The sequence below is a fragment of the Oncorhynchus mykiss genome, chromosome 19, assembly GCF_057628025.1.
Source record: "Oncorhynchus mykiss isolate SJ-2025 chromosome 19, ASM5762802v1, whole genome shotgun sequence".
Classification (NCBI taxonomy): Eukaryota; Metazoa; Chordata; class Actinopteri; order Salmoniformes; family Salmonidae; genus Oncorhynchus; species Oncorhynchus mykiss.
In genome coordinates, this window is record NC_143040.1 from 20,558,493 (window position 1) to 20,571,752 (window position 13,260).

The window sequence follows — 13,260 nt, forward strand, 5'->3', positions numbered from 1 at the left end:
TATACCAACAGCCATTGAAATGTAAAATAGTAAACCAAACACAATGACTAAAATCAAATCAAACTATTTGCCACATGCGCCGAATACAAGTGTAGACTTTACCGTGACAATGTAAATTGTCTGGTGGTGATTTTTATGAATTGTTCAGCAGCCTAATGGGTTGGGGGTAGAGGCTGTTGAGGAGCCTTTTGGTCCTAGACTTGGCGCTCCGTGTGGTAGCAGAGAAAACAGTCTACAACTTGGGTGACTGGAGTCTCTGACAATTTTATGGGCATTCCTCTGACACCGCCTATTATGTAGGTCCTGGATGGCAGGAAGCTTGGCTCCAGTGATGTACTGGGCCATACGCACTACCCTCTGTAGCACCTTACGGTCAGATGCCGAGCAGTTACCATACTAGGCGGTGATGCAACCGGTCAGGATGCTCCCGATGGTGCAGCTGTAGAACCTTGAGGATCTGGGGACCCATGCCAAATATTTTCAGTCTCTTGAGGGAGAAAAGCTTTTGTCGTGCCCTCTTCACGACTGTCTTGGTGTGTTTGGACCATGATAGGTCGTTGGTGATGTGGACACCAAGAAACTTGAACCTCTCGACCCACTCCACTACAGCCCCGTCAATGTTAATGGGGGCCTATATGGCCCGCCTTTTCCTGTAGTCTACGATCAGCTCCTTTGTCTTGCTCCCATTGACGGAGAGGTTGTTGTCCTGGCACCACACTGCTAGTTCTCTGACCTCCTCCCTATAGGCCGCCTCATCATTGTCGGTGATCAGGCCTACCAATGTTGTGTCGATAAGCAAACTTAATGATGGTGTTGGAGTCGTGTTTGGCCACGCAGCCATGGGTGAACAGGGAATACAGGAGGGGACTAAGTACACACCCCTGATGGGCCCCAGTGTTAAGGATCAGCCTTGGCAGACGTGTTGTTGTCAACTCTTACAACCTGGGAGCGGCCCATCAGGAAGTCCAGGATAAAGCCTATAGACATGTATTCATTTACAACCCTTTATCTTGATCTACATGAAGATTGTGTGGCATAAGAGATATGAATATGAATACATTTTAGAAGTGATTTCACCAGGAAATAAAATGACAAAAGCAAAAACATACAGAGCCAAAATGAACAGGATCAACCTGTCTGCCAAGTGTCAGTGGTTTTCCAGATGCATTTCCAGCAACACAGTTAGCACCAAATGACACATCTTGTCTGGCATGAGATGAGTAATATTTTAAGTGTCGGGACATGTACAATTTGTTGTGTCATCCTTCCTGTCTGGCTGACAGAGTTTCAGGGTTTTCCAGACCATTTCCGTGTGGTTGTAGCACTGTTTACTGACTGCTGTATCTGATACACACAGGTAGTTGCTACCAGCTGCTGTATAAAAGTATCCTTTCACTGAATGATGCAGTGAGAGCATTGTATCAACCATAGCAGCTGGATACTGTAATAGTGCAGAACAGAACTAGGGTTTGTTTCTATATAGCACTAGAAACGGATTTGTTGCTAGAAGGCATGAGAGAAGTGAGAGAGCAAGGGTTTTCAAACTCGGGTTTGCGTACTATTATTATTATTATTTTTTAAATATATAGATACTTCTTGATTTTTTTTTTATGTGAACAATTATTATTTTAGGAAAATCGCTAGCTGCAACAGAATACAATCGTTGATACCATTGTATGTCTCTGCACCAAGTATGAAGGAAGTTAAAGGTAGATTTACGAGCCAATGCTAACTAGTGTTAGTGCAATGACTGGTCTACAAGAACATTTAGCATGCTAGCTGTTCTTGTTGATTGGATTCTACCATCTGAAGTAGTAATTTTCAGATAAACTGTTTTTCTCAGTGTCAACTTAAAAGATCAAAACCAGATAGAAAGCAGGCAGAAATATATATTTTAGAACTAACAATCAAATAAAAGCTAGATAGTCAGGGAGAATATAATATTTTAAAAACTGGGCATTCAGGGCACATGCCCATTGATTTTGTTATACTTTTTGAGCAGAGGAACACAGCATTAGCCATGGCAAAATGCATAGCATTTCTGGAATTTAGCTTCAAAACTGCAACAAAAAAGACCTCAGCTCAATAGAATTGAACAATTTGTAGAATTGCATAACATTTGCTTCACAACAATACGTTATATTAATTAAATGTTCAGCTAAATTGTATAATTTCCTACACACTTAACCATATGTTTCATGATGGAACACTGTTCCAAGTTGTCATGTTCATGGGTTAAAAGGTAAAAATCCACGTTTTGAAATTATATTGCCCCAAAGTGTCAAACACATGTAGCCTACTTCAGGAGACGCTGTATCAAAATTACATGAGGTTGACCTTCACGATAGATTGTTGACAAGTGGACATACCTGTTGCTTGATTTCGGTTCCGTATATCCCTCAACTCCTCCGCCTCCTCTTCTCTTCTGGCTTCAGCCATACTAGATAAGAACACTGCGGCGCCTGGTAATTTCCGGCAAATTAGAACCGTGTCATTAAAATAACTATTGACTGAGGTGGGAAATTAATTTGCCTTGTAAACAGTCTCGGCTGGTGCGTAAAGTTGGGTCTTTGTGGCCTACCCCGGCCACCGAGTATAACGTTCTACAACTGTGTTTGTGTTAATGTAATTTTGTAGAATATGAAGGGTAGTTAGGCTATAGCTCCCTACCTTGTCCGCACCGACGGTAGCCCGACCCGAATGTCAACCAAAGGAACTGAATTGTCTGGCAAAAGTGGTATCACAAATGGAGATGTGTGCCCCGGAATTGAGAACCGTGGAGTGGAGTTGACAGACCGCAACAAAAGTTTCTCTCCTCACCACATTGTCTGAGTAAAACCACTGCGACCCGAACACAAAGAATTGTAGCCTAACGGAGTGAGTGGTCACAGTGTTCTCTTGTGCGTATTGGGGAAAATGTTATCCTTAAAACATTTTTTAAAAACAACATCCAAAGCACCGCTATTCGCCCATAGATACCCAGACGGCCGCCCATAGTGATGATGCTAGTTCACCTGTCATTCAATACATGTTACGGCTTGCAGACACAGGCAGGAGCTTTTTTGTTTGTTGTTGAAGCACATACAAATGAAAAGGCACCATACTACTTTACATATTAGCCTACTAACTGGGTTGAGTTGTGTAATAACAAATGTAGTTATTTAAGCTAGAAGTAATGATTAAATATACAAATGTATATTTTTCTCTTCAAGGTAATCTGAATTCCATACTGTATGAACTCTACCCTCCCAACCTGTTGCACCACCAGTGTGTGACTCGCACCCGACTCGGGTGAAGACAAGACAGTCTCCCACTTCGTCTCCTTGGGACATGGTAGTTCCACAGGTATTATCTTGTTAGACAAAGAACAGTTAGCCAGTAAAGACCACTCATTTACAGCAGAATGGTCTGACTCACCACAACCAGCCTCTGTGACCGTTTGTTTGACATGATAGTTTGGTTTGAGTCATGAGTAAAAACATAAAGACTGAGTTGTATATCTATTGTGAAGCATAGACAAAAAAAGCACATACATGTAATTATATCTCTATTACAGTATAGCCTACCATTGCATCTAGGAAATCAAATGGCTGAGGTAGTATTTTGAATCCTATTTTGGGTGTTTCTCATCTATTAATTAATCCCCAAGTTTGATATTTGAATCTTGGCACACAGTCCAAACACATATGTTCTCTACAGCATAGAGACAGAGAAATACCACGGTGACTGCCTGAAAGATTCATAGTAAACTGAGCAATTTCTCAGGAGATGTACTTCAAATTATAAGCACTAGATGTCCCTATCTACCTTGTTTATTTCTACTAGCCAGCACCTGGCACAGTCCAAATCAAATGTTGTCACATGCTACAACAGGTGTAGACTAACAGGAAAATGCCTACTACAACCCTTCCCAACAATGCAGAGAGAAAGAAAATAGAGAAATAATAAACGTAATAATAAATACACGATGAGTTGCTTGTTTACAAAGGTATCAGGTAACCATAAAGTTCAGGATAGACAGTATTTTTATGTTATTTTTTTTTTAAAGTAGAAATGATACATGTGTGCAAATACTTTTCACAATACACAATGTGCAAATAAACATATTCTACAATGTCAATTCCTCATCCGCTATGAGAAGTCTACTTAGTCTGCCATGACCAAGAACCCATGTTTACCTCGTTTTTACAACAGAGACTAATAACACGGCGAATAGCTGCTCCAACTCGAGCCCTGTGACGAGAATGGCAGCTGGCACAGAGCTCCTTAGAACAGGTGACACTGTTAACAGTCCTGTTCAGTCATGGTTGTTGGTCTCCTAACGAGATTTGGGTGGACACAGTTGTCTATGTTTGTATGGTTTTACATTGCCATTCAATTATTATTGTTTAGGATGGAATAGCCTAGTCCTTTGATCATCTGGGCTGGGCAGGATAAAAAGAGGTGTTGAAATACAGGGCTAAAATCCTTGTTTTGTATAAAAAACAATTGTGTGAAGGGCAATCATTTACAGTGCATTGACTTCTCACACTGCTCTCACATTCACAAACTAGTGATGGGTCGTTCGCGAAACGAGTCGGCTCTAAGAGCTCTTGTAGCTCTTGTAGGTGAATGTTCGGAGCCAGCTCGCATATTAGAAGAGCCAAATCTATTTATAAAATATTTTTAAAAATTAAGATATGAATAATCAAAAGATTTAAATTAATAGAATTAACTAATTCAAATAACAAAAAAATGTATAAAATAATATAGGCCTAAATGCTCAAGCGCACACACATTCGCTCTGAATGTCTGCTCAGACTTACAGCCTCACCTGTTGTTCCTGTCAATCAGGCACACAGTGTCAACCAATGAACCAAAGATGCGTGAGGGAGGGCCGAGCCAACTCACTCACAGTCACACACTTTGCAGCCGAGGAGAGAGAGGAAGGACAGCTGTGAAAACAACAGCTGGAAAATGAGTCGGAAGCACAGTAGCATTTGGATGCATTTTAATAACGTAGACCATGTTAGAGCACAGTGTAGAATTTGCCAAAACAAAATCTCATATAAAGCCGGTTCTATGCACAACCTACACCATCATATGCGAACTGTGCACCCAACTGTGAAGCTAGCTGTAGTGGAGCTTCGAGAAACTAGCGGGCCTGCTAGTGATAGTGGTGGAGCCAGCACATCCGCACGTGGAGATGTATCCACTCAGTCAAGTAGGCCTACTTCGCGACTCACAGCAACGCACTCTTCTATGGACCAGTTTATGCCAAAGTCTATGTCTGTAGCAAAACAAGGACAAATTGATATTGCATTGGCTAAAATGATTGCCACCGATTTCCAGCCATTTTCGATCGTGGAGGACAGAGGTTTTAGAAATTATAGCAATAGTCTAAATCCAATGTACATAATTCCAAGCAGGAAAACCCTTTCAAAATCACTTATTCCACAACGGTACGAGATTACACAGGCTTCAGTATGGGAAAGAGTCCAAAAAGCTACTGCAGTTTCCCTTACCACTGACTGCTGAACATCAGGGGTAACCACTCCTTAAATGTCGGTTACATGTCACTTCATTGAAGATTTTTTGATGATTAGATGTCTTCTGGACTGCTTTGTGTTCAGCGACAGACACACCTCAGAGAACTTGGCAGAGGAACTGTTGAGAGTGGCCAGAGAATTGCAAGTAGATGGAAAGGTGTTTTTTTGTGTTAGCGACAATGCAGCTAACTTAACCAAAGCCATGAACATTTTTAAATGGACCCATCACCCATGTCTTGCCCACACAATCAACCTGATTGTGAGAGATGCTATGAAGGTGATGAAGCCCACTGTGGACAAAGTGAAAGCAGCTGTGGAATACTTCCACAGGAGCACAGTGGGCTCTGAAAAACTAAAGTCTACACAACGCCAGATTGGGATGCCTGAGCTGAGGCCTAAACAAGACTGCACTACAAGGTGGAATTCAACATTATATATGTTGAAGCGGTTTCTTGAGTCAAAAGATGCCATCTCAGCTTCCAGTATTTATGTTGCAGTAGAATAATTTTGCACGCCCAATTTTTCAGTTTTTGAATTGTTAAAAAAGTTTGAAATATCCAATAAATGTCGTTTCACTTCATGATTGTGTCCCACTTGTTGTTGATTCTTCACAAAAAAATACAGTTTTATATCTTTATGTTTGAAGCCTGAAATGTGGCAAAAGGTCGCAAAGTTCAAGGGGGCCGAATACTTTCGCAAGGCACTGTAAGAAGGGCTTTATAAATACATTTGATTTGTTCATCTCTACCCTGGCCATTGTCAATGCACCTGTTGATGCTCTGACCTAAGAGGAATGGGAGGTGGTGGAGGAGGTGTGCAGAGTCCTGGAACCCTTTGAGCAGGTCACTGTGGAGATCAGTGGAGAGAGGTACAGTAAGCAGTTATTATTTAATCCAGTATTATATATGTATATGAGCAGTAGTTGAGAATGTAGTATCAGTACACAAAACATGAACCTAAACTAATAAGTTACTGTTCTCTCTTTTCAGCTATGTGACAGCCTCAAAAATGATACTCCCGTGTAAGGGTCTGCAGCGAATCACAGCCAGTCGCCAGAGAGAAGCAAATGTAAGCACAGGACATGTGACAGAGTTGATGGATACCCTGTGTTCATCAATGGACAGAATGTTCCACAGAATGGAATACATTCTATTAGAAACTAAACATGCTATTAGAAACCTCTGCACTTGACCCCAGGTTTAAGAAGTTAGCCTTCAGTGATGCCAGAGCGATTTATGAGGCTCTTCAAAGAATAACCTCAGCAGCAGGGAGGGACAGCCCCAACAGTCAGCTGGCTCAGGCACCAGGAAGAAGAGGGATCAGATGGAGCAGAAGCACCAGCAGTAGTGCCATAAAAGTCTGCTGTTTGGATGCTGTTTGATGAGAGAGCAACTATAGGGATGCAGCACGAAGGAATCTCTCAGCAGATTCCATAATTGAGGTCCGATCCTATTTGGAAGAGCCCCTCCTCTGAGCTGGTGGTAGAACAAGGCTTCCTAAAGTCATGATAGGGAGACTCTGCATAGTGGCCACGTCCGTTCCCTCTGAGAGGGTCTTCTCGAAAATGAGACAAATAATTACTGATAGAAGAAACCACATCAGCTCCTCGTAAGTGAGGCATCTTGCATTTCCGAATGCAAATCTCTCATAAAAGCAAAATATGGTCAGCATTGCTGTTGGTTATAACATGACAATAAAGAAGAGAGAGAAAAGAGGGACCAGTTTAATGTTTTAAGTGGGATGCTGCAGTTTTGCACATTGTTATTTATTTTTCTTTGATTTGGTGCAATATTCTATTATTATGTTGTTCAGATTGTATTCGTTTTGAATGGTTAGATTTATATGCACTTTATTTATATACATTAAAAAGTTATACTTTATATTAAAATGTTTAATAGCTTTCTTTTTCATAACAAACCAATGCATTTTTAAATACATTGTGGTTAAGGTAGAGTATGATTTACTTTAATCATTTAATTCGAATTGTTTGAACACCAATCATAGTCAAACTATCGCAAACTGTTTGACTTGAAAAAATACAACAACATTTTTTTTTAAAGAGCCGTTTGGCAGCCAAAAGAGCCTGCTCTTTTCAGTGAGCTGAGCCGAACGAGCCGGCTCACTGAAAGGAGCCGGAATGCCGATCATCATCACAAACTGCTGTGGGCACAAAGAGGGAGGAGCCTAAAGCTTAGTGTGCTCGCGACGCTCACCTATGTATACTACCTACAGTAAGCAGACTGACTGGTTGGCGACCTTGTTAGCTAAGTAGCTTATATCTTTACTTTTCTAATAGAATGCGACATTAAACCAGGGAAATTGAACAACGTTCTGCTGGAGAATTAGTGATTTTCGAGAGGGTTATGTACATTTGTAGGAAAGTAGGGTAAAAGGTTGATTTTGCTCCGCATCTTGAAGCTGTGCGGTGTTGTTACACGAAGTCGGCTAAGTTACTTGCACTTCTGAGACTCAGCCTACGGTACGATATTTCAGTTGGTCTTACTACATATAAATAGACTACAACTAATGTATTTGTAAATTACGGATTTTACAAAGTAAATAACTTGGCAAGACATTGTTAATGTATTTTGCTGCTTGTCAAGTGACCGGGACTGTCTGACTCTGTCAAGGCATAATGTGACACGTTTACATGTCGGTTGTTATCATGGGGTTGTCTTTTTATAAACATCTATATCAGAGTGACTTGTCATCTGTCCTGGGCACATTTCTCAGAACAAGTTTAAAAGTATCTGTCTATACAGCTTGATTCTTGCAAATGCCTGGACACAATCTGTCACCTTTCATTCACCTTTATTGTGCCTCACGTGACATTTTGCAAAAGTTTATTGCTGATGTTATCCACATGTTAATGCTGTGGGGCCCAGACGAATGTGTTTAATCAGACCCACGAACATAAAGTACATTTGGCATCTACTGTAACATAATTCATAATTATTTGTAGCCTTTCTGCTATTCGTTCTGCAGAGGTTAACAGATATGTGACACACACACACTCTTCCAACTTCAGCAAACTTGGGAAACAAAACATGGTAGTATGAAGGGTATTTTTGAAAGGAGTTTTGGACCGGACCGGTACTCTTATCATCTTTCTGTGATGAAGAGGTCAGGGTATTGGGTTACTACCTCATGGGATCACATTCAAACAGACACCCATCAATGTTTCATGGTTGGCCATATTTTATTTACATCTGGTTGGGTGTGGACCGTTCTTTATACCTCAATGGTGTGGACTATACAGGGATTGTTTTACATCAAAGTTGTTATAGGAAAATCAGTGTTGATAAATTGATTTGAACACAATTTGACCTGACGCAAAAACCCTACTCTGTATAATCAAACTCAGTCAAAACTGTTTGCTATATGCAGTGTATTTGAAGTGAACTTTTTCGAGAAATGTTGAATTATGCTTTGGTGATTTCAAACTGTCAGCACACTCACTGTGGAAGTTGGGTTGGCAGTTGGCTCTAGAAAATGCACACAGAGGGCAAAGCTTTTTGAAGTCCTTTCATTTACTCCTGGGAACTCTCATTGGATGTTACAGACAATGTTTAATTCCAGCACGCTGACTAAATTGATCTGATTTTCTGCTCAGGTGTCATTTATGTATAATAGTAGGAAGAGTTGATACCAGGCTCAGTTGTCCTGATTAGTGTAAATATGAGGATTGATGTCATGAAAGTACAGTATGTGCTGAATAACTATGCTAATCTGAATTGTGGACTTGTTGTAATTGGGATTTTACAGTATGTACAGTAGTGTCTATTTGTGTACTTGTGTTTACATTTGCGTGCATTTTCCATGTGGATTTCCAGGCCAATGAGAATGGCAGTCTGTTCCTTGACCAGTGGAAGCTGGTGGGAGGAACTGTGGGAGGACGGGCTCATTGTAATGGCTGGAAGGGAATAAATGGAATGCTATCAAACAGATCAAACATGTGGAAACCACGTTTGACTCTGTTCCAATTATTCCATTCCAGCCATTACAATGAGCCCATCCTCCTATAGCTCCTCACACCAGCATCCCCTGCACTTGACACACACCTCGCCTTCATATGGCCTTTCCAGAATTCTAGTTACTGACCTAGTAGTACACAGCTTTAAGATGCTCTGCCTCGTGATCATTAACCACACAGACTAGTGAGGTCATATCCCACAAGCCTCATCGCTCCAACTGAGGCACCTTGCATTGAGGGCTGTGATATAGGGCCTATACCTAACGTAAACAAATAATTCATAGCACTATGTCAACATAGCAGGGGACTCAGACTTTATATAGCAAGATATTGGCTTTGTAACACGTGAATGCACTGGAAAAGTAAGGAGTTTTTCTGCTAAGTAACCACATGTGTGTGATCAGGTCAAGTGAGGAGGCAATGTGAAGGGTTTTCCCTTTTAAATCTCTGACATGCATGTCAATGGAGCATTACACAGGCCGGCTGGTTTAGTTTCACATAGTGGAATGTCTGGTTTGACCACTTCAGTCTACAGTGAGACCTGTAGGGCTAAGCCAAGCTATTCATGTAAGAGCAGAGTGTAGTCTGGACTCTACGGTTAACTTTTTTTATAAGGCGTGTGCCTAAGTTGAAAAATGTAGGTGCACACAAAGAAATTTAGGAGCACAATTAAGATTATTTGTGATATTAAAGCCAGAATCTTACATTTTTCTCTGCTCACTGGTGCTCCTAAATAACAATTCCAGGTCACACAGCAAAACATTTAGGCGCATATGCGAGTAAAATGCTCTCACTGTAGAGCCCTGGTAGTGGTGAGATTAGTGACTTATCATCGCAGGTTAGTTAATCTGGGAATGGCATGAGATCGCAGTACACATACACACACACTAAACAAAGTTATACCCTATGGATTATATGGTTGAAGATAAGAGACTTAATTCAATGGGAGTTGGATAGGACAGAGTATCATGTAGCACAGTTTACCCAGGGCACTGAGATATGAATATAATTGTGTACTCATCAACTCCCATTGGCTATTTCTAACACATGGTGCAACACATCATAAGCTATGTGTGTGTCAGTGAACAGTTGGTGTTCTCTCTATGTCATGGATGGTTGTCAGAAGGCACAAGCAGCTGAGAGTGCCGCTAACTAGTGGTCCTTGAGCTTGAGGTCCTTCCGATTATCTTGACACGCTGTTGTTAACGTTGCAGAATGTGCTGCTTTTTCATCAAGCACAGAGGGCATGCTTGGTTAAGTTTGTTTTGAAAAACATCTCACTCTGACTAGGCCAGGGAACAAAGTGACCAACCATGCAGGGCAGCATGAGGTAGCATAAACCCAGGCCACCGTGTGACTGGAACAGGGAAGAAACAGGTGTCTGGGACAGCCACCATGCCAACAGCGGTGGCTGTGATGACTCACCGGCCCACCAACCAAGCTGTCTCCCTTTCTCCCAGTTTCTCACACTGGCCATGGCCTCAGCCCAGCTCAGGCTCAGCATTGTCCCGTGTTTGGGATTACACCCCCCCCCCTTACCTCCCTGTCTAACCTCCCTGCCCCCTCTTGCGACCCCAGTGAGGGGTAGGTGAGAACAAGGGAGCCGTGTAGAGAGGGCCACTTGCTGGAGTTGTTAACATAGTCTTAACCTAATCCGCTGGGGATGACTGACTGTCGCCCATACCTCTGAACCTTAACACAAGTGTTATGTCACTTTTTGAACTGAAAGTCTACACTAAGTACCTCTTATCTACTGTTGATTGAACTGAAAGTCTCCACGAAGTAACTATATTATCTATTGTTGATTGAACTGAAAGTATCTACTAAGTAAAGGGAAAGTGGGATACCTAGTAAGTTTCACAACTGAATGCATTCAACCAAAATGTGTCTTTTGCATTTAACCCAACCCCTCTGAATCAGAGAGGTGGAGGGGGCAGCCTTAATTGACATCCACGTCATCGGCGCCCGGGGAGCAGTTGTTGTTGGGGGTTAACTGCTCTGCTTAAGGGCAGAACGGCAGATTTTTCCACCTTGACGACTCGGGGATTCGAACCAGCAATCTTTCGGTTAAGGACCTCTTATTGTCTACTGTTGATTACCACTTATTGAGAAGTATGAAGAAGCTGTCAAGCTTCTTAGTGTCTTTGTCTCGTATTTGACATGGCATGTTCCTTAAAGGTAGATTTAATTACATTTTTTCCTTCTCACGTAACTACAGTCACGTTTACTTTTTTCTAGAATGTGCTTCTCTTTGACTAAGCTGAGACACCGTAGCTTGTTTTTGTCTCAGGATACATCACAAATTGCAGGACCTCCAACAACCTTAAATGACCTCCAATTAGTGGTCGACTGATTTATAATTTTTCAACACCGATACCGATTTATTGGATACCGATTAATCGGCCGATTTTTATTTATTTATTTGTAATAATGACAATTACAACAATACAGGCACTTTAGTATTGCCAGTGTAACAGTATAGCTTCTGTCCCTATCCTTGCTCCTACCTGGGCTCGAACCAGGAACACATCGACAACAGCCACACTCGAAGCAGCGTTACCTGTCACTCCACAACCACTCCAAGTCTCAGAGCGAGTGACGTTTGAAACGCTATTAGCGCGCACCCCGCTAACTAGCTAGCCATTTCACATCGGTTACACCAGCCTAATCTCGGGAGTTGATAGGCATGAAGTCATAAACAGCGCAATGCTTGAAGCACAACGAAGAGCTGCTGTAAAACGCACAAGTGCTGTTTGAATGAATGCTTACGAGCCTGCTGGTGCCCACCATCGCTCAGTCAGACTGCTCTATCAAATATCAAATCATAGACTTAATTATAACATAATAACACACAGAAATATGAGCCTTAGGTCATTAATATTGTCGAATCCGGAAACTATCATCTCGAAAACAAGACGTTTATTCTTTCAGTGAAATACGGAACCGTTCTGTATTTTACCTAACGGGTGGCATCCATAAGTCTAAATATTCCTGTTACATTGCACAACCTAATGTCATAATTACGTAAAATTCTGGCAAATTAGGCGGCCCAAACTGTTGCATATACACTGACTCTGCGTGCAATGAACGCAAGAGAAGTGACACAATTTCACCTGGTTAATATTGCCTGCTAACCTGGATTTCTTTTAGCTAAATATGCAGGTTTAAAAATATATACTTCTGTGTATTGATTTTAAGAAAGGCATTGATGTTTATGGTTAGGTACACATTGGAGCAAGGACAGTCTTTTTTCGCGAATACGTGAAATCAACATCGATTATATGCAACGCAGGACACGCTAGATAAACTAGTAATATTATCAACCATGTGTAGTTAACTAGTGATTATGATTGATTGTTTTTTATAAGTTAAGTGTAATGCTAGCTAGCAATTTACCTTGGCTTACTGCATTCGCGTAACACTCTGGAATGGAGTGATTGCAATGGTATCAAGCCCATGAAAACCGTGTTTTTGATACCATTCCATTTACTCCATTCCAGCCATTATTATGAGCCTTTCTCCCTCAGTAGCCTCCACTGCTCTCCATCTATAGAACAGCATGGTGTCTAGTGGGGAGACTGACTGGAGAGGGAAGATTCATATCTTAACACTACGGTAGTTCAAAAAACAGGCGCAACAGCAGTAGTAGTGTGCCTGTTGAGTCCAAACCAATGGAGCCTATTATCTCCTCTGATCTGGTTAATGACATGAGAGCGTGGCGAGGCCTAGCGCTTTTCATCCCTTCTGAGAAGGGCCCTA

The 13,260-nt window shown here is 41.5% G+C and overlaps 2 protein-coding genes across 8 annotated transcripts in view; one reads left to right on the forward strand and one right to left on the reverse strand.

Annotated features, from left to right (window-relative positions):
• sh3d19 (SH3 domain containing 19) overlaps window positions 1-13,260 on the reverse strand; it is a 36,098-nt gene that overhangs the window by 19,716 nt on the left and 3,122 nt on the right. Inside the window, exons 1-2 of one of the 6 annotated variants that reach the window (XM_090210438.1) lie at window positions 2,671-3,250; window positions 2,370-2,462 (exon numbers count right to left, since the gene is read on the reverse strand). The exons of 2 other annotated variants lie outside the window; for them this stretch is intronic. In XM_090210438.1, coding sequence (XP_090066564.1) covers window positions 2,370-2,439 — 70 coding nt within the window. In that variant the 5' untranslated portion in view covers window positions 2,440-2,462; window positions 2,671-3,250. Of the gene's footprint in view, window positions 1-2,369; window positions 3,367-13,260 lie in introns of those variants that run through there. 3 more of the 6 variants (XM_021573453.3, XM_021573455.3, XM_036954305.2) reach the window with 3 other exon arrangements.
• Window positions 7,681-13,260, forward strand: part of LOC110497380 (FHF complex subunit HOOK-interacting protein 1A) — a 38,891-nt gene continuing 33,311 nt past the window's right edge. The window contains exon 1 of one of the 2 annotated variants that reach the window (XM_036954307.2): window positions 7,681-8,007. The gene's annotated coding sequence lies outside the window, so the exon portion shown is untranslated. The remainder of the gene's footprint in view (window positions 8,008-13,260) is intronic. The other variant, XM_036954306.2, reaches the window with a different exon arrangement.